Source organism: Miniopterus schreibersii (assembly GCF_964146895.1).
Source record: "Miniopterus schreibersii genome assembly, chromosome: 2".
NCBI classification, from domain to species: domain Eukaryota; kingdom Metazoa; phylum Chordata; class Mammalia; order Chiroptera; family Miniopteridae; genus Miniopterus; species Miniopterus schreibersii.
Window position 1 is genome coordinate 133,570,544 of NC_138102.1, and position 19,481 is coordinate 133,590,024.

The 19,481-nt window shown below is 33.2% G+C and overlaps 1 protein-coding gene across 6 annotated transcripts in view; it reads right to left on the minus strand.

The window, feature by feature from the left end:
• The window catches only part of MON2 (MON2 homolog, regulator of endosome-to-Golgi trafficking), a 90,290-nt gene that overhangs the window by 31,453 nt on the left and 39,356 nt on the right, over nt 1-19,481 (minus strand). For all 6 annotated transcript variants that reach the window (XR_013998250.1, XM_081129435.1, XM_081129434.1 and 3 more), the window contains 14 exons: nt 18,548-18,780; nt 16,502-16,583; nt 15,801-15,985; nt 14,677-14,789; nt 14,227-14,331; nt 13,762-13,842; nt 13,617-13,690; nt 13,438-13,528; nt 10,287-10,388; nt 8,894-9,004; nt 6,981-7,156; nt 4,925-5,087; nt 3,190-3,483; nt 1,102-1,300 (listed from right to left, as the gene is read on the minus strand). Coding sequence is in view for 5 of the 6 variants with exons in the window: in XM_081129435.1 (XP_080985561.1) it covers nt 1,102-1,300; nt 3,190-3,483; nt 4,925-5,087; nt 6,981-7,156; nt 8,894-9,004; nt 10,287-10,388; nt 13,438-13,528; nt 13,617-13,690; nt 13,762-13,842; nt 14,227-14,331; nt 14,677-14,789; nt 15,801-15,985; nt 16,502-16,583; nt 18,548-18,780 (2,009 nt within the window). In the remaining variant the exon portion in view is untranslated. The remainder of the gene's footprint in view (nt 1-1,101; nt 1,301-3,189; nt 3,484-4,924; nt 5,088-6,980; nt 7,157-8,893; nt 9,005-10,286; nt 10,389-13,437; nt 13,529-13,616; nt 13,691-13,761; nt 13,843-14,226; nt 14,332-14,676; nt 14,790-15,800; nt 15,986-16,501; nt 16,584-18,547; nt 18,781-19,481) is intronic.

Here is a 19,481-nt window from a genome sequence, read left to right on the forward strand (position 1 = left end):
AATTATGTATTTCTGTTCACTTTCTCTATCACCCCTATCACTACCACCAGAGCTGAAGGTACCATAATCTACACAGGGGTTTCTCAATCTCAGTACCAAGGACATTTTGGGTTAGATAATTCTTTGTTGTGGGGCTATCCTATGCATCCCCTGCCTCTATTCCCCAGATGCCAGCAGCACCTGTTCCTCCCCAGGTGTGACAACCAAAAATGTCTCCAGATATTACCAAATGTTCTGGGGGGAAAAGGGGAGGGCAAAATTGGCCCTGGCTGAGAACTGCTGATTTGAACCAACGGCTTCCTAACCAGTCTAGTAGTGTCCTGCCATCTGTCCCTGCTGCCATTTCTTATCACCCAAAGTGATGTTTTAGAACTGTGTATCTGATCTGTGTATCTAGATCTGTGTATCACATTATAAATTAAAACCTTTTAGTAGTTTTTCACTGCTCAGTTTTTCACTGTTAGGATGAAGTCCTAACTTAAGAACATGACCTCCAAAGTTTTGCATGGTTTGGCTTCTCTCTGCCTCTACAACTTCATCTGGAATCACACTTTCCTATTCTCTTCATTCCAGACCTTCAAACATGCTAGGGTTCTCAACATCCCCTTCCCAATTTTCTCCTGTCTCTTTTACATGTTCTCTGTGCCTGTTAGGCTCTTCACCTTTCATTTTACCCTCTCCTGAGGAGCTACTACACACCAGATCTCAAGTAAAATACCTCTTTCGTATGGAAGCCAATTTGGATACCACTGGCCTGGTTAAATACCTATTATAAGCTAACAATGCACCACTCCTTTGTATAACTGCAGCAATTTTGCATTTTTAATGTAGTTACGCTTATTCCTTCATGCCCATGACAGCAAGGATGATGTGTTTTTTTCCTCATCATTGTATCCCCTAGAGGCTAGCCCATAATAGGTACACAATATATGTATTTTCAATGAAAACTGCATGCTTATGCACACACCACACATAAACACAAAGACCAGCAGTTAAGATTATTCTTGGGAAATAGCACTGTATATGAATTTCAAAAAAATCTTCTGTATTTTCCAAATATCCTTTAACATGGATTAGTTTTATCACCAGGTATATATATACCTAAAGGTTGCAGTAAATATCTTCTAGTGTTGAAGATTCTTGCTACTCCGGCCAATGTTAAAACCCATGTCTCAGCCCATTGCTTCTCTGCTGTGTCCCTCGAATGATGAATGAGAATATTGCCACCTCCAGATTCAATCTTTTCTTTGTCTGCAGTTGTAGAAGACTCTCGAACTCGGTCCAATAGGTGAAAGAGAACCTGAATATTTATAAAAATACATATAAAAAGGATTGATAATATAGCATGGGAAATTAGGAATTGTTACAAAAAATTATATCTGACAGTCTGATCCCCATATACTAGAAGAAGCTGAACAACAGAGGTATTCTTATATCTTAAGTTTATCTTTAAAGTCATGGAACATGAAAAATTAAAATAAATTGGACAGGTTGGGTTAAAGTGTCAGTGGAACACTATGGGGTAATGTATAAAAAAGGAAAAAAACTAATGAATGGGGTCCAGGCAAAAAATATAATTATGGGAGACATTTAGGTAGAGGTTATAACTGATGCTTCAGGATTAGGTGAAGATCCTTGGAAAAATGAAACAGAAAGTGGTTAGGACTTGGAGAATGTTTACATTTAAAGGGTAGATTCAGAGGAAGGAATAGGAACAAAAAAATAAAAAAATAAATTGAACAGAGAAGAAGCATGCTGGGAAACAAACCAACGAAAGAGAAATTTCAAGGAGAAACTAATCAACAGTGTTAAATGCTACAAAAAAGTGAGTAGAATAAGGATTGAGCATAGGGTAAAAATCTTGGCAATTAGAAGACCACCTATAGCCTATGAACAATTTCTGTAGTTCTCAAAAACTGGTCTCAGAATCAGCAGTATTAGCATCACTCAGAAGCATCATACATATGCAAATTCTCTGCCTCCATGCCAAGGAAAAGTCAGAAACAGGGGGGTGGTGTTTGGCTCAACAATCTGTGCTCTAACAAGTCCTCTAGGTGATTCTGTTACTGGCTAAGGTTTAAGAGACTTTGCAGAAGAATAACGTGGAAATCAAATTGCAAGGGATAAGGGAGTGCAGGGGAGGTGAGGAAGAAATAAATCACTGAGAATTAGGCAGGAAGATTAACAATGAAGCTATTCAAAACGAAAGCAGGAATCAGAAAAATATCAGTCTGCTTTTTTTTTAAATCCTCACCTGAAGATATTTTTTCTATTGCTTTTCAGAGACAGTGGAAGGGGGGGATGGAGGGTGGGAGAAACATCTATGTGAGAGAGACACATCAGCTGGTTGCCTCCCGCATGCACCCAACCAGGGCTAGCGCTCAGTTTGCTTTTTAAAACAGTAACAGAAGCCTAAGAATGTTTGTGATCTGAGGAGCCAGGGGATAAAGTTGAGACAGAAGACACAGGAGGGAGCAGGGCTTTTAATTATTTTTATTAGGGAACATACATTATTAATTCTTTAAGAAGACATTTTGAGGTCTTTTTATTAAATTAAAGACATTGTTAAAAACAATTAAGGTTTACTATGCTGTCTACTGTCAAATTTACTGGTGTCAAAAATTCACAAAAACAGTAAAAGGATTATAAATAAAATGTTATTAAAATGAAAGAGATGGAACAAAAAAGGGGAAGCCTAGCTGTCAACTTTGTAAGAAAATTTTAAAAGAGGATAAAAAAACAAATAAATAAAATTGTATATTTAATGAATAAACATGTAGAATTTACCAAATGAAGGTTACTTTTGTTTGGTGATTCCCCAAGTAAATTTCACTGCTGCTGATACTATTTTATTCATAAAATTCTCATTTGATTACACTATATTTGAATTACAAGTAGTGGTTTAGCAATTCCTATTTTTACCACTTGGGAAAATGGGGCAAAAGGGAAGGGCAAAGGCAGAAATCAGAGACAGAGATAAGAGATGAAGACAAAAAAAAGAGAGATGAGGTTTTAGTATTTAATCCGTTCTACATAAACTGCAATTTAAAATATGAAAAAACTAACACTTTCTGTTTTGTCAAGTGCACAATGCACTGAAACTGGTCTTTAAAAATTAATACGAAAAAATTTGAAAAAGTAGGTAAGTGTTCCAGTGAAGAGCTGGTAACTCAAGCTACTTTACAGTACCTTCCAAATAACAGTGTGCCATGTTGAATGCTGTAGTAAGGTTCCATGTGCACCGATTGTTGAAAACAGTGTTTGTCCTGCACTCTTCCTGACAGCAGGACGGGGGTCCACACACAGTTCACCCAATTTTGCATAAAGACACAACCAAAGGCAATCAAACGGTGGTGCAGGGTGGAACGGCCGATTTAAAACCATTCCTTTTTCTTCTGCCTGCTTTTGTTGCACTGCCTCTTCTTTATTTAATTCTTTTTCAATAGTTTCCCCTCTTTGGAAAAAATAATCTGAAATATTCCACTAAAAAGCAAAGTAGAAAAATATCGCTTGATTCATAGATTTTATTTTAAAGACATAAATAAACATGCAACCCATGGTTTTTTAACCTTTCATAATAAAACTTCTAAAAATTACTTTAGAAATCTAGTAGAAAAGATTTAATGAAAACATCTCTTCCTCTATTCAAGAGTCTCTACCTGGTTTCCAGAGAATATGTGGGAGAAATCTTCTGCTAACAATATTTTTTTTCATTTTTATTATGAAAAATTTCAAGAACACAGAAAAATAGGGAGAATATATCAATATTTTGATATACCCAACACAGAGATATAACAATTGTTAATATTTTGTCATTTTTACTTTATGCCTATTTTATAATCTCTACTAGAAAAAGGCTTTAATAACATAACCCTGAAACCATTATCACCCTAACAAAATGATTAACAATTCCTTAATATCACTGAATAATATTTTGTAAGTTCATGTAAGAGCAATTACTATCTACAAATATATCTTATGACTTCATTCTCAATCACAGTAAGTTATGCAAATTAATGAGAATTATAACAATGGTAAAAATGTAGACTCCAATACCTGCGAACATAAATATAAATTAAAAGAGGCCATATCTAGCAGAAATCAACACTGAGTTAACTAACTACTCTTTGGGAGCAATAATATGCCTATGTTTTTCCCCATGATTATATTTTTAATAGTAAAATATTAAGTTACCTAGCTTGTGAGGGGTATTTGACTTTAAAACTTCTGAGTTATAATATACATTTTTAAAAATCTAAATAATTGCGTTTAAAAAAATTTATATTGGCAACAGCTCAAACAAGTAGAACATGTTTACTTCTTGTAATATTTAACAATACCCTTAGATTTTATTACTTTTATATTCAAAATAAGTAAAATGAGGCTCAGAAGGGCAATAACTTCACAACTAACAAGAACCAACAGAATTAAAATACATGCATATCAGTTTCTATAGTCTACGCTCTTCCACTATCACATGCCATTTCCTTGCAGCTAACAAAGTAGTGTTGACAAACTATAGGACTCTGTAAATGGTAAAGCCTTTCATGGAAACTTTATTTACTAAATAAAAGTGTATGAAAATGTTGCTTCCAAAATAATATTGAAAATCAATTAACCCTTACACTAAAGTCAACTCACTCTTTCTCTTGTATGTACTATTATTTGTTTACTAAATGTTCTCAAGACAAGCTGTGTAAAAGCCAAATTTCAGCGCAATATATTAAAATTATTCTAAAGAGTCTGCTATTAATGAATTATTTCTTAAATGATGTCATTTATTCCTTTAGGCAAGATATGTTTGGTATCTGAGTCATTTAAATGACTCCTATAGAGCCAAAAGTGTATTTGCTTAGTATTCACTCTCAACTGCAAATTAGTGATTTCTAGGTTATATTATTATAAGAAAGGCAATGATACTTACCAATAAACCTATGGAAGTTAAACTAATATTAAGTTCTTGGTTATGAAGTCCAAAGCTACCTGCAACATCTACAACTATCTGCAGGCAAGTGCAAGGCATTGTTGGTAGAAAATCTGTCACAACCAACTGAAGACACTGGAATGCAGTTCGTATCAAGGATTCTCTGAAAACACAAAGGAAAGACATTTATACTCATACATTTAAACAAAATGTAAGGGAAAACACATACCTTACAGTAATTTGGACCATGCAAAATTTTATTTCAAAATTTGAACAAAGAAAATCTTCTCTAATATAGATCATATAGAACTTCAACATTTATATAGATTTTTAAAAGATACACTTATTTAAAATAATCAATACAAAAACTTCACAGGTACAAGAAATAAAAACAGTCAACAAGAAAAAGGAAAGGAAAATACGTATTAATGCCATATTATTTCTATTTGTATTTTGCATCAACTAGCCCAACAAAACTTAGGACATTGAATGAGAAAGGAAATTGCCTACAGCTCCTTTCTTACCACTGCATCACCAATATCTAGCATGCCTAGCACATATAAATACACACAATGAAATACTACTGAATGAAAATTAGTTCCTTATTCTTTTATATCTATAATATCATATATTAAAATTCTATATCTAGTCTATAAAAAAAAGAATAATTTTGAATTTCATATAAAGAGAAGTAGTATTTGGTTTTTAAGATAAATTCTGGTGGTGAAAAATAATGATGAAAATGAATTATAATAGCTAACACTCTGAGAGTTCACTATTCAGGCACTTTCTAAGAGTTTTACATGCATTATCATCCATATAACAACATCCTATTTTATAACTGCATTGTAAGTTGGGAGAAGAAATTTCAGCTTCATTTAAGCTATGGCTGATCTCTTTTCACTTTAATCACCTCAATATTTTGTATGATTTAAAGAAATTACTACTACAAATAAATTTTAAAAATTAGATTTCCATAATAAGTCTCAAGCATCTCAAACTCCTAAATTAGTCATCAAAACAAGATATTATGAATCCTACTGCAGAATTACACACAAATACATGCAAATGTCTGCTAACTCTATTGCAATGTCCTACCTTAAATTAAACAAATCCATACATTTACTCCAAATGTGCTCTTCCTTTTGTATTCCCTATTTAGTTAGTGATACTATCATACACTAAGTTGTCTAAGTCAGAAATCTGGGAGTCATTTCTGATTCTATTTCCTATTTCTCCCTTTCCCCCTATAAGTTAATCTGTTAGTAGCTCAAATCCATCTCCTCTCTACTTCTAGAGAGCACTGCAGGCTTTCCCATCCACTCCTCCATGCTCCTCAACACAGTGATATATCTCAGATGCCTATCAGATCACATCACTCCTCTGACTAAAATCCTAAAATACCTCCCAAATGTATTGAGGGTAAGTCCAAATAGTTTATAAAAGCATATAATATTCTTCATAATTTTGTCTCTGCCCTTCCCACTGGAGTCCTATACTTTTATAGCATTACAAACTACTCTCTTATGAGGATATCCTACTTATAGGGCTTGTTCTTTTTCCATAGGATTCTACTTTTAGAGCAGGAGCTATTTATCTGTGTAATCAGAATAACTAGCAAGCATAGTATTTGGAATATACCAGGCACAGAATATATGTTTAATAAATGAATAAACCAATGAAAAAAAGTGACTTTAAAGCAATTTCTTAGACTTCCTAATATATGCAGAGAAATCAAGTCAGATGTTACCAAATATTTAACAAAGGAAAGCCCACTCTTTGGATGTGTTATAAAATTCATCAGTTCAATACATTTATTATAAGAACCTTGTATTCCCATATAAATGTCAAATAAACAGCAATTTTCCCATCCTTCCAAAACAAAGGTGAGCCCTGATAATTCACTGTAGCCACTTGAGAACAGAGTTAAGAAAAACTGTAGATCTTGAACTTAAGCAGGAAGAGCAACACATAAAAATTACCACTACTACAAGATTTTAGGACGTATTCCCTTTTCCCCTCTATTATTTTTTGGATGTTAATTTTAAACACTTACCCTTGATCATTTCTGATTGCTCCCATGACTCCAAGCACTAATGGCCATCCAGGCCCAAGACTATCTCCCTGACTCTGCAGAATCTGCAACACGCATTCTAGTTGCTTGAGTCGAATATCTGGATGGTTAATGCTGGACATCTCCTTTAACGGATTCAGTAAAAGTAACTGCAGCCTCTGAAAAGGGGGCAAGAAAATAATTAGGAAAAGAAGCCCCAAAAGAAAGAAAGGGTTCTGCTATTGCTTTTTAAGTTTAAATTCACCTCCACTCAGACTGCAATGGTAAACAGAAATTTTTCTAGTAAAATAAACATTGAATATAATTTTCTAACAGTAATCATTTAGAGGCTATTTTGTCATTTATATCTTTTTTTTTTAAATAAGAGAAAATAAAAATCAAGATTTAAGGTGTTAGGTATCAGGATAAAAGGGGAGTGGCCTTATGTTAAAAGATATTAATTATACATTCATAGAAATGAATCTCACTAAAGGAAATATATCTATGCAATATCTAGCTCTATTTGGAAAAAGAAAAACAATTTCAATTTCTAAAATTACCTTTCATTTATTTACTCTATTAATGTATACCATATGTACTTAAATTTAAAATTCTCAATACTCCTAAAAAATGAATAACTATGGTAAAGATGACATATAAGCATGAAATCTGGAGAGTTAAAAAAAAAAAAAGCACTCCATTCTAATAATTTCAGCATCTGAAAGTGCTTGCTTCATTTTTCACTTTCTTCTCTCCAAAGATTCACTTATTTGGTTAACTAATTGAACACACATTTGTTAAGTTCTCACTACGTGCAAAGTATTAAGCTGACAATGAAGATATACATAAACAAGGCTTTCTTTTCAAAACAATTAAATTGCCATAGGAAAAAAAATATAAAATTACTAAAATAAAAGCTCTATAAAAGTGTAGTTCTTTTCTGTTTTGTTCATCATTCTACTCCAAACAGATAAATACTTCCCTAGCAGGTTTTGCTCAGTGGTTAGAGCGTCAGCCCTTGCACTGAAAGGTCCCGGGTTCAATTCGGGCCAAGGGCATGTACCTCAGTTGCAGGCTTGATCCCTGGCCCTGGTCAGGGTGCGTGCGGGAAGAAACCAATTGAGGTGTATCTCTCACATTGATGTTTTTCTCTCTCTTCCTCTTTCTCTCTCCCTTCTACTCTCTCTGAAAAGCAATGGAAAAAATATCCTCCAGTGAGGATTTAAAAAAAAAAAAAAAAAAAGCTAAAACACTGCCTGGCACACAGTACATACTTAATAAGTATTTGATGAGTAAATCTGAATACAGTTACAATACAGTAAGATAATGAGAGCAATGGGAATGGTTATTAAATGCCTCACTCCTACTCAATCTTCAAACAAAACTTTGGAGTACTTTAAAAAAACTGCATAAGATATATGTGACTAAGTCATCAGGACAAAGGACTCAAGACTAATGTACACTATAAAAATATAAAATAACTTTTTAAATTACTGAAAAATAAAAGGCTATTTTACTATGTTCAGCTCTTCTGCCACTTGTTTTCTCCCCATATAAGAGTGAGAGAGAAAAAAGTCAGAGACAGGTAAGGACCAGAGAAAAAGAGACTAATAAAATAGAGTCCCAACATGAAGTCTGAGCACTGAAAGTTCTGGATAGGAGACCAATTCTAGGTAGTTTATTAACTTAGTTCAATGTCATGCACAAGAAAGTTTTTACAATTTTGGATAAAGATAATCCTGAAAATCCAAATATATCAACCTTCTGTAAGAGATCCATGGCCTACATACTATAGATTATTAAGCAACAAAACCCACTTTTAGAACATCAGCCATTTGATAAATTAAGAAAAAATTACATATGGAAGAAGATAATTTTACATTAAATATTCTTTTTAAAACAGGTTTCTTTTCTACCTGGTTTTGTGAAAGTGGAGGATCATGGTTAAATGTTAATCCTGCTTTAATAAGTGAAGTTAAAGCTTCTGCTCCCCATTCTCTCATTCGAGAATTTGGATGCTGGCAGACCTGAAGGTAAATACATTGAACAAAAATTAAATTTATAATTTATATACTTAAGCTTACACATCAATTTGAGGAAAGAAAAATGAAAACATTACATATTTTATTCTTTCACATTTAAAAAGTTACATCAAATATTCATCAGTAAAAGTTGAAGATATTATAATATCCAAAATATAAGTAAGCTTACCTTCTGAATAATGGGCAAGAGGAAGCAATAGAGAGACAGAAGATAAAAGTTGAAACTAAACAAGTCACAGAAAAGAGAGGATTTCATAAAAGTAAATTATGTCATCAGAGTAAACAAAAGAAGCAGACACTAATGTCCCTAATTAGGTCTACCTTCACAAATAATGTGCTACAATTTAAAAAATGTATTTTTTGCTATTTGAGGAGAATGTTCATAATAAAGAAATCTGCATATGTCCTTTAATAGCTCATAAAAGTAATCCCACTAAATTGAGGGGGGAAAAGAAAACAAGAAGCATAGGCACATTTGTTTTATTATGAATATCTTTCTCAGGTTACTACACTAATATAAAATGATCATGGCATCCTAAACCTAAACAGCCCGTACACATGTATACTGACAGAAGCAGCTTGTTACTAAGAAGCAGCTAATTATTACGAATCATCCCAACTTGACCCGGCTGGTGTGGCTCAGTGGTTGAGCACAGACCCATGAACCAAGAGGTCATCTGTTCAATTCCTGGTCAGGGCACATACTCAGGTTGGGGCTTGATCCCCAGTAGGCAGCCTATCAATGTTTCTCTCTCATTGATGTTTCTCTCTATCCCTCTCTCTCTCTAAAATCAATAAAAACATATTAAAAAAAAAAAAAGAATTAACCCAACTTGAATACTAGAGAATACAAATCTAGATAAAATTCCCTGGCGCCATCCAGAATTAGTGATACCAAACAGGTTTTTCCCTTTGCAGGAGATCTATCTCATAATCATAGGAAAGGCTGTAAAGGGAGCAGTGTTTACTACTAACTAAATCCCAATTGCCTTTAAGTTTCAGAACTAGCTGAAAATTAAGTGATTAAAAGACTGTATCATAAAAGAACGGGGTCCCGAGCGAACAGCTGAAAGAGACTTCAGAGATTTCATTATCACCCACTTTCAGCCCTATTACTTCAACAAGGCAATTACCTTTTGTCCCTGATAAAATATATAGTTATAATTAATCCTGATGTTGCATATGCTTATCCAGAGTCATTAATGCATTGTGTGTGTCTTTATTCTTAACAAAAAAATAAATATAATAATTTTTAAAAAGAGGTTACCTCAAGTAGATGGCCGGTTAGAGGTCTCCATAGAATTTCTATTCGGTGCATGTTAACTAGACCAGTCTCCAACAATTTAGCAACAGCAAAAAGAGATGGTTCCTAGAGAGAAAACATATTACATTTTGATATTGAAAGAAAAATTTGAGTACTTCAACTATAAATAAAACAGAGAATACTCTGAAAAGCAAGACTATAATTAATATATGATTAGTATAAAGTTATCAATAAAGATAACAAAACCTCCGTCATCATGAGACAAGCCTTTCTGCCCACCCTCAAGTATCCAGAATAGTTTCTAATTGGAAAATATGGTTAGAAAAAAATGCTTTAGTGGGGAAAAAGTGAAATTCAAGAAGTATACCAGACATACAGAATGGCTAGTCTTCTGATTAGAAGGAAAGAATTTTCCTATGGGCTGAATTGCATCCCCCTAAAACTCATTTGTTGAAATCCTAACCCCCTGTGTTAGGGTATTTGGAGAGAGAGCCGATTAGGAAATAACACTAAATGAGGTCCTAGGATAAAGCCCTGATACAAAAGAATTAGTGTCCTTATGAGAAGAGATACCAGAGAACTTGCAAGCGCATTCTCCCCCTCCCTCTCCCTCGCTTTCATTTAAAAGGATGTACAGATGCCAGGCGTCATACCCAAAGATTCTTAGGAAGCCAGAATGTGACCCTGACATTTGCACTTTTTAAAAATCCCATAGCTGACTTTGATGCACACAAAAGTCTGAGCCACTAGTGAAGTGGTTAAGAATGGAGCTCTGGAATGAGACGTATGTGGGTCCAAATCGAAGCTTCACCAATTACAAAATAGGTGACCCCAGGCAGATTACTTAAGGTATTTCATACTTCATCTATAAAATGGGGATACTACTACTGAACCTTACAGAATTGTTTTAAATAATTAAATAACAATGTAAGTTAGTGTCTGACATATAGTAAACAAACTATTATTTTGCTTTATTATTCATTATGCTCTATTACTTCTGCTTTGTTATTTTTGTTATTGTTATGAGCATAGTAATATGCCTGCACAAGTATCATCAACATCACCTCCTTCTAAAAAAGAATCTGCAGGTTTTACCATCAGCTACTTCCTCAACACATTAGCACAAATTCCTGAAGTGAGGACCAAAATGAGATGACTGGTCACTGTAAAGCCACAGCTAAAGAACACTGATATATACATCTTTAATACCTGGAATATTTAACTTACTTAAATAGCTGACACTAATAAACTTAAATAAAAATGTAGAAAGAGAAGTTTCTACTTATTTTAGTATCTGCATATTTTCAATAATTTTTATAGAAAGCAGAGCTGAATAACACACTCTCTTATGCCTCCATCAAAAAACATTGTTATAAAGTTTATACTTGAATATTTTTGCAAACTTTTCTTTCCATTCCATTAATTAGCACTTCACTTTATAAAATTAAATCCTAAAATGGAGAGATGTGAACCCATTCTCATGGAAGTCATCTCTAATCCAGTGTCCAATTTCTCACATTTGTTTCCTCCAAGCATCTCTGAAATATCGTATCTATTCCTCACCACTCTAACAATTAATAACAATAATAATCAAATCCCTTATTCTTTTCAGTCCTCATTGATCTTGAGTTCCTATAACATTTTTCTCTATTGATTTCCATGGTACTGCCCTTTTGTACCCATCTAAATCCTACCATTCCTCCAATTTCCGGTTCTAATCACACTAATGCATCTTGATTAATCTCAATTCATTTCAGTACAAATGTGTACCAAAAATGTCTTATGTAACAAGGCACTAGGATTCAGAGGATCATTGTTACATCACTTAATACTATCCTATTTTTGACTCTTACATCATCTTAACTGCCACTTAACCATGAGCCAAGTAGTTTATATGCTCTTTGAAAGTAGAAATCTTGTATTTCCTAGCATGTCATGTACATAGACATCACCATATAAACTGCTAAAATGTCACTAAAAATATTAAAAATATTTTACTTTTGTGTTAAGAATTAATCTTAAAGATGTAGGATTATTGAACATAACAAGAAATTTATTCACTATATTTTATATTATCCTTGCCTTGATTTGGAATAAACTATAATACATATTTTCAAACACCTGGATATCTATGTAATTCTCTAGCTATGTGCTATAATATACAAAACATTGCCCTAATAAGACCTTACTGGCTAATTTTTAAATGAGTCACATGAGCCAAGATGACAAGTCACAGTAAAGAAGTATAATTAAGGACTAGGCAGACAATGTAATTTTGGATCCTACGTTTAGATTTAAACAAAGCTGCATTCTCTGCTTTTTAATCATTTTCTGAGAGTCTTCACTTATTTATAAATGGTCCAACAATATTTATTCATTGCGAAAAGTAGAAGGCATTTTATTTTAAATAATTTCTAAGGTATAAATAAACCAAAATACTCTTGTGCTTTCCAAGTATAACAGGAATGATATTTAGAGTATAGAAAGAAACTGTCTCAAAAGTACTTTCTATTCATGTAGTCAATGAACAAAGTAAAAAACTAATTCTCAAGGTAGAGAGAAACATTCATTACCTTCAGAAAGAAATGATTAGTCCCTTATTTTCTATCCCAACAAAGGCAAGAGAAACTGAGACATATATTCTTTGATTTAAATTTTCTATTGCCCCAATCATAAACTGTAATTTTAAGTATTATTGTGGCATTTCATGGAACTCATTTATAAATGTGGGGCTGTATTATTCTTTATAAAAATATTTATAAGTATTTTTATATTTATATAAAATATAAAAGAGAAACAGATACAATTTAAAATAATAATACAAGGTGGGACAAAAGTAGGTTTACAGTTGTGAGTAGACAAAACAGAGTTTCTTCTTATATTATTATTTATTAACTATTGTGTTCTTTTCCATACTAAGAACTGTATACCTACTTTTGCCTCACCCTGTACACACTGGGACATACCACGAGCCAAATTATGTTCTCCTCACTACTCCAATGACAAAGAACCACTACAAATGGTAAACACTCAGCAGAGTAGGATTAGCCTACAAAACTTGGTCCCACTAGTAAAACACTAACACCATCATGGGCATACATCTTATTTAACTGAGTAATGTATCATATTTAAACAAAGAGGTAGGACATCCTGCCTTATTATTCCCATAGGCCATATCCATCGCTTCCAGGGATAAGGAGCAAAGCGCGTTTATTAAATGATGCAGCGACACGTCATCGAGGTACCTAAAATAAAAAATGGAGAAGTAAGACGTTCCCATCTCAAATATACAGCTAATAATAATGTTTCTATCAATTTAAAACCTGATCTTACTGTGAGCTTTCGAACAATCTTGAAAGTATATTGGAAATCACTGGTAAATCTGTCATTACTGCTGTTGTTAGAACCTAAGAGAATAAAATTAAATGTAACATATGAACATTCTGGGAAGTACTAACTAAGAATGACTAGAACTTACTGTACTGGGTCCTTCTACAGCTCTCCCAGGTTTCAAGGCACCACCACTACTAGGCTTTAATCCCAGAATCCATACAAGATGCTGAAAATGTTTAAAAAATCAAAACAAAGAAAGTTATAAACATAAAATTCTAATATCTAAAATTAAAACTCAGTAGTAACTTTTAATAACTAAAACTAAAATCAGTAGTAAGCTTTTAACAACCAAATTGAAATCAGTAATTAATATTCATATAAAATACTTATTACACCAAGCATAAGCAGTAGAAATTAGGCCATTATGAGAAGTATTCCATAATTTCATACAATATAAGTCATGTCTTCTTTCCTTTCCAACTTCTTCTTTCTCATATTAACTGCCTATTCCTTCAGCCCGTTCAAAGTACCAATGGGCATTGCTTAGTTTAATTGTTAGCACTTACATACAAAAACAATACTGACCTGTGACCCAGAGGAAACAACATACCTGCAGAGTTGCCAAGACAAGTTGCCATGATGTTCCAAGAACAGCCCCATGACAGTGTGCCAAGTTAAGTAAAGTCCTCATACACTGGATATTTTTGGAAGTTAACTATATTAAAAAGGGATATATTTGCAAGAACTGTTATAGGTTCTTAAAAATTAAAAGCTTGTATAGCAGCATTATCATATTCAAATTTTTTTAAAAAAACAAAAATGTTAAGAAAATAGGTTTGAATGGTTTTGTATAAAACAAATTTATTTGCTTAAATGATGTGTTTTCATAGTTGGTTATAATAATGTCAACTGAATATTTATATAATTTCTTCTAAAGATAACACCTAGGTAAAAGAAAGTAAATCTAAGTATAAAGATAAATTTTGGCAAACACACAAAAAAGAGTACAAAAATTTCCTTGAAAGGTAATTGGCAACCAAGAAAAGAACAAGTACTTTACCATTACTGTTCCTTGAGGCTGGACTGCTAGCGGTTGGCCTACTGCCACAACTTGCTGGTGAGATTCACTGGATGGACTTATCATCATAACACTTTGACCCTGAATGGAATATGCTACAACAGAAAAGAATACCTAAATAATTCAAATATACTTTTTATGTTACATTCAAAGTAATGTTATATTTTAAGACATTCATTTGATTAAACTAAGTTCAACTATGATACTTAGTTACCTATATGCAAACATTGTTAAAACTCAGGAAGTACAAAAACAAAGACACATTAAGCAAATATTAAGTAATTTTCTATGTAACTTGAACAAATTATAAAAAGTTGGTCAATTTCTCCATAAGCACTTAAAATAAAATTAGAATGCTATTTTAAACATGTATTCCCTGTAAATGTTTTGGTTAAAGTTAGAGAACAAATTCACACTTTCATTTTAAAAACTGAATATCATATTGAAATATATTTACATTGCATGTAACAAACTTGCAAGTTTTGAAACTATTCAATAAGAAAAAAATTTTTGAATATCTATTTAATCTAAGTGGTTGCAAACATTACTATTCTAGTTCCATTAAAAAAACACACACAGCCCGGCTGGGCGTGGCTCAGCGGTTGAGCATCAACCTAGGATCCAAGCGATAGGGGTTTGATTCCTGGTCAGGGCACATGCCTGGGTTGCGGGTTTGATCCCCAGTCGGGGGCGTGCAGGAAGCATCCAATCAATGACTCTCTCATCATTGATGTTTCTATCTCTCTCTCTCCCTCTCCTTTTCTCTCTCTGCAATCAATAAAGATATATTAAAAAAAACAAAAAACAAAAAAACACACACAAAACACACCACTTCAACAGTATGCTATAGTTTACAAAGGATTTCCAGATTTATCTTCTTCTATCCTCACCATTATTGTTTAAAATTGGTATTATTCTCCCCTACCCTCATTTACACTATTTTAAAAAGATGGAAGAAATTGAGGTTCAGGGACATTAACTTCTCACAGAGGTCACAGAGTCAGTGAGTAGAAAGTAGAGGCTTGAACTCAGAATTTCTGTAATCTCTTCTCTATGCCATGTCAGCCCACTACATGAAGAGAACTTTGAGTAAACTGAAGCCTTACATTTGTTGGAAAGTGTGGCTGCAGTGGTGGTATTCAATACAGTAAGAGCATAATGGGGAGGCAGGGAACCTTTGCAAATTGCAGTTATAAAGGCATCTCTTGAAGTTACTAGGCCCAGTCTTCCACAAAGAGCAGCCATAGTTAGTTCAGCTTTTAAAATATTCTCAGTGGCAGCTTCATCTGTGCTGAAAAAAAAGTATTTCATTTAATGTCATTAATATGATAAATTTATTTTTAATTATAGCACAAACATGATGTGGAATTAGGTATTCAGTGAAGTTTTAAGAAAATATATTAAAAATTGTCAAAATCAATATACTTAAGGAATTTTAACTAACATATATCTGAAAATTTTAAATATGAAGTGTTTTAAAATCAGTTAAATCTGTGATTCTGAAGAAAAACATAAAAGAAATTGAATAATATGGTTATAACAATTATAAAAGTAGTAGTAAGTCTTAAAAGGAAAAAGGCACTCTATAATTTTAGGGCTGTATTTTCCAATAAAACACTGTCACAGCAATTCTGGTGGGGAGGAGGGCAAGGATAGGATGGGGGAGGAGAATCAAAACAAAGAATATTATATGCATATAAAAACTAATATTAGGAAATAATTCTTAGGACAAATTTAAGTAAACCATTTTAGTGTTGTTGTTGTTTTTAACTGTCACATGCAATGTAAACTTACAAAGACTTAATACCTGGCATCAAGAAGGAGTGAGAGAGCAGCAAGTAGACCACACCAGCAGGCATTCACCATTTCTTCCCAAACAGCTCTATTAACTTAAAGAAAAAAAACATAAAATATTTGGTGATAATTATAGATGTCATAGTATTTGACAATCAGTCAAATTCTGAAACCTCCCTGGTCACTTGATAATGTATCAAATATTCCATCAATAACTCAATTATTCAACACTAAAGCTCTTATGTTTAAAATATATCTAAATAAATGAAAACTTAAAAACCACACTATGGATTCAGAATTCGATAAGTCTTAAAACTAAGTTATTTTAAAATATCAATGGTAAGATCTTTCTATACACAAGTTAATGTATATCTTTAAAACATATATATTAGCCCGGTCGGTATGGCTCAGCTGCTGAGCATCAACCTATGATTCAGGAGGTCCCGGTCTGATTCCCGGTCAGGGCACATGCTCCAGTTTCAGACTTGATCCCCTGCAGGGGACGTGCAGGAGGCAGCCGATCAATGACACTCATCACTGATGTTTCTATTTCTCTCTCCCTGTCCTTTCCTCTCTCTGAAATCAATCAAATATATTTTAAAATATATATTTTAGATCAGTACCTATTCCCTTCCCCTTCATTGGGCGAAACTTTCACCCATGTGACCAGCTGGCAATGAGTCAATGTAATAAACTGGCTCAGTCAGAAGACTGGTTACATACATACACTGGGAATCGAGCAAACAAGTAAACACATTGAGTAAAATGGGATCAAGTTTCTCACTGTGGGAGAAGGGAATTACAAATATGAAAAGTTAAAAATAAACCTTGCCATATTAAACTGGAATTTGAAAAACTGGTGTGACCTCTTGATATTTAACAGAGATTTTTTTTTAAATGTAGAGAGATATGTGCTTATGTATGTGTGTGTGCATTTCTTATTCAAGTTCCAAGAAGCATACCTAGTGCCCATGTGTTATTTCTAAGTACTATTCTCCACTAAAAGAAACTAGGGCTCCTTGGAAAAATAACAGTGCTGGACTAGGCAAGAAAAATCCAAGACGACCTTGGAACACTTTGTTGTATCAGATAGTAAGAGTGCTTAGAAAATGACAAAAGGACATGAAAATAGGTTAAAGGGGCACACAGGCTATCTTGAAAGGGGTCCCCACTGGCCCTGTCGAGGACAACTGAGTGTCAAACCAAGTAATGATAATCATAGATTATAACCCTTTGAATAAAATAGGAATCCAAGAATTCATACTAATATAAATAAATGAATGGGGGGAAAAATAAATGAGGAAGAAAGGAAAGCGCTCTTTTACAGTAGAGGTCTCAAAGTATTTCTCCACAAAAAGTTATTAACTTTGCACTGAAGAAACACGGTAGACATCATATTAACCAAATGATAAAAGTTAACGTTACCAATTATGAGACATACTGACGTTGTATGTCTCCTGACATGTTGAACACACTAAGTATAGCACAGCAACATTTTTGTGGTAGCCCTGTCAAAAATGATTAAATTGAATCTAATTATGAGGAACCAAAAGACAAACTCAAATTGACTGGCCTGTACTCTTAAAAAATGTCAAGATCATATAAAATAGGAAAGATTTAAGGAACTTTTCCAGATTAAAGTATAGAGCCATGGAACTAAATTCAGTATGTGATCCTGGACCATAAAGGATGTTACTGGGACAACTGGTAAAATTTAAATGGGGTCTGGGATTAGATGATACTAGATTGATGCTAAATTTCTGATGGTGATTGTACTGTGGTTATATAGGAAACTGTCCTTATTTCTAGAAAATACATATTAAAGTATTAAAGGATAATGGAGCCTGATATCTGCAACTTATTCTCAAATGGTTTGGAAAAAGAGTACAATGACATGTATATAAATAAATAAGGAGAATAATAATGCAAACAGGGTGGTGTTAACAGTAGGGAAGTCAGGGTGGAGAATATACGGGAACTCCATTATTTTTATAACTTCTCTGTAAATTTCAAATTATTTCAAAATAAAAATTAAAAATATAGAATCACAATAATATACCTATTTCCTTATCCACTTGGTCTGATGTTGACTGCAATTCTTGCTGTTCTGAAGACTGTGTTGGTGAAGAAGCTGCTTCACTAGTAGACTGACATTCTGTTTCAATCTCGCCTAACTCTCCTTCAATCATACTGGTGATTCCACGTACAAGGTCTAGCAAACAATGGAATGCCACAGACATGGCATAACCTTCTGGTATAGTTGGAGGTTCAACTTTGTCCAACATCTCTAGGCTGAAATTATGAAAAAACCAGAACACTAATGAGAAGCCACAATGATAATTACATATTAAACTATTTCCATAATTTGTAGATTATAGAAATTAAATTTAATAGAATAGCAAAAGTAAGTAGACATTACTGAGTTTGTTTCCTCCTCCTACAGGGTATGCTAAAAAACTGATAAGAAATATTAGTTTGACCACTGCCATAACTATTTTAATAATTCACTTGTTGCTTCTCTCCACAATTGTGCCAATATTTTCATGAATTGTTGATATTAAAAAAACAAAGACTTACATACAAAACAGAATAAGACAAACTGATTATAAAACATCTCAAACTCTGACTTGGTGCTTTTAAAATAAGGTATTATTAAATCAAATCAATACTACAAAAAGATGCTTGCACACCTGGTAAAAGTATTATTGTGAGATATCGAACTCACCTATCATCTCAAATACAACCTAACATGTTAAGAATAATACTTAGAGCATCCATGTGTCAACTTTAAACTTTAGAGCAATTTCTACCCATGGTTAGGACAAAGCTTTCAAAAAACAACAAACCTTTTGTCTTAAATCATGGCAAATAGGGAATTATGGTTTTAACTTCCTTAATTTTAAAATATATTGAGATAATTCAATGTAGAAAGAATAACTTAATGGGGAAAGAATTAACGGTGCTGGAACAACTGGATATTCACACGTATAAGA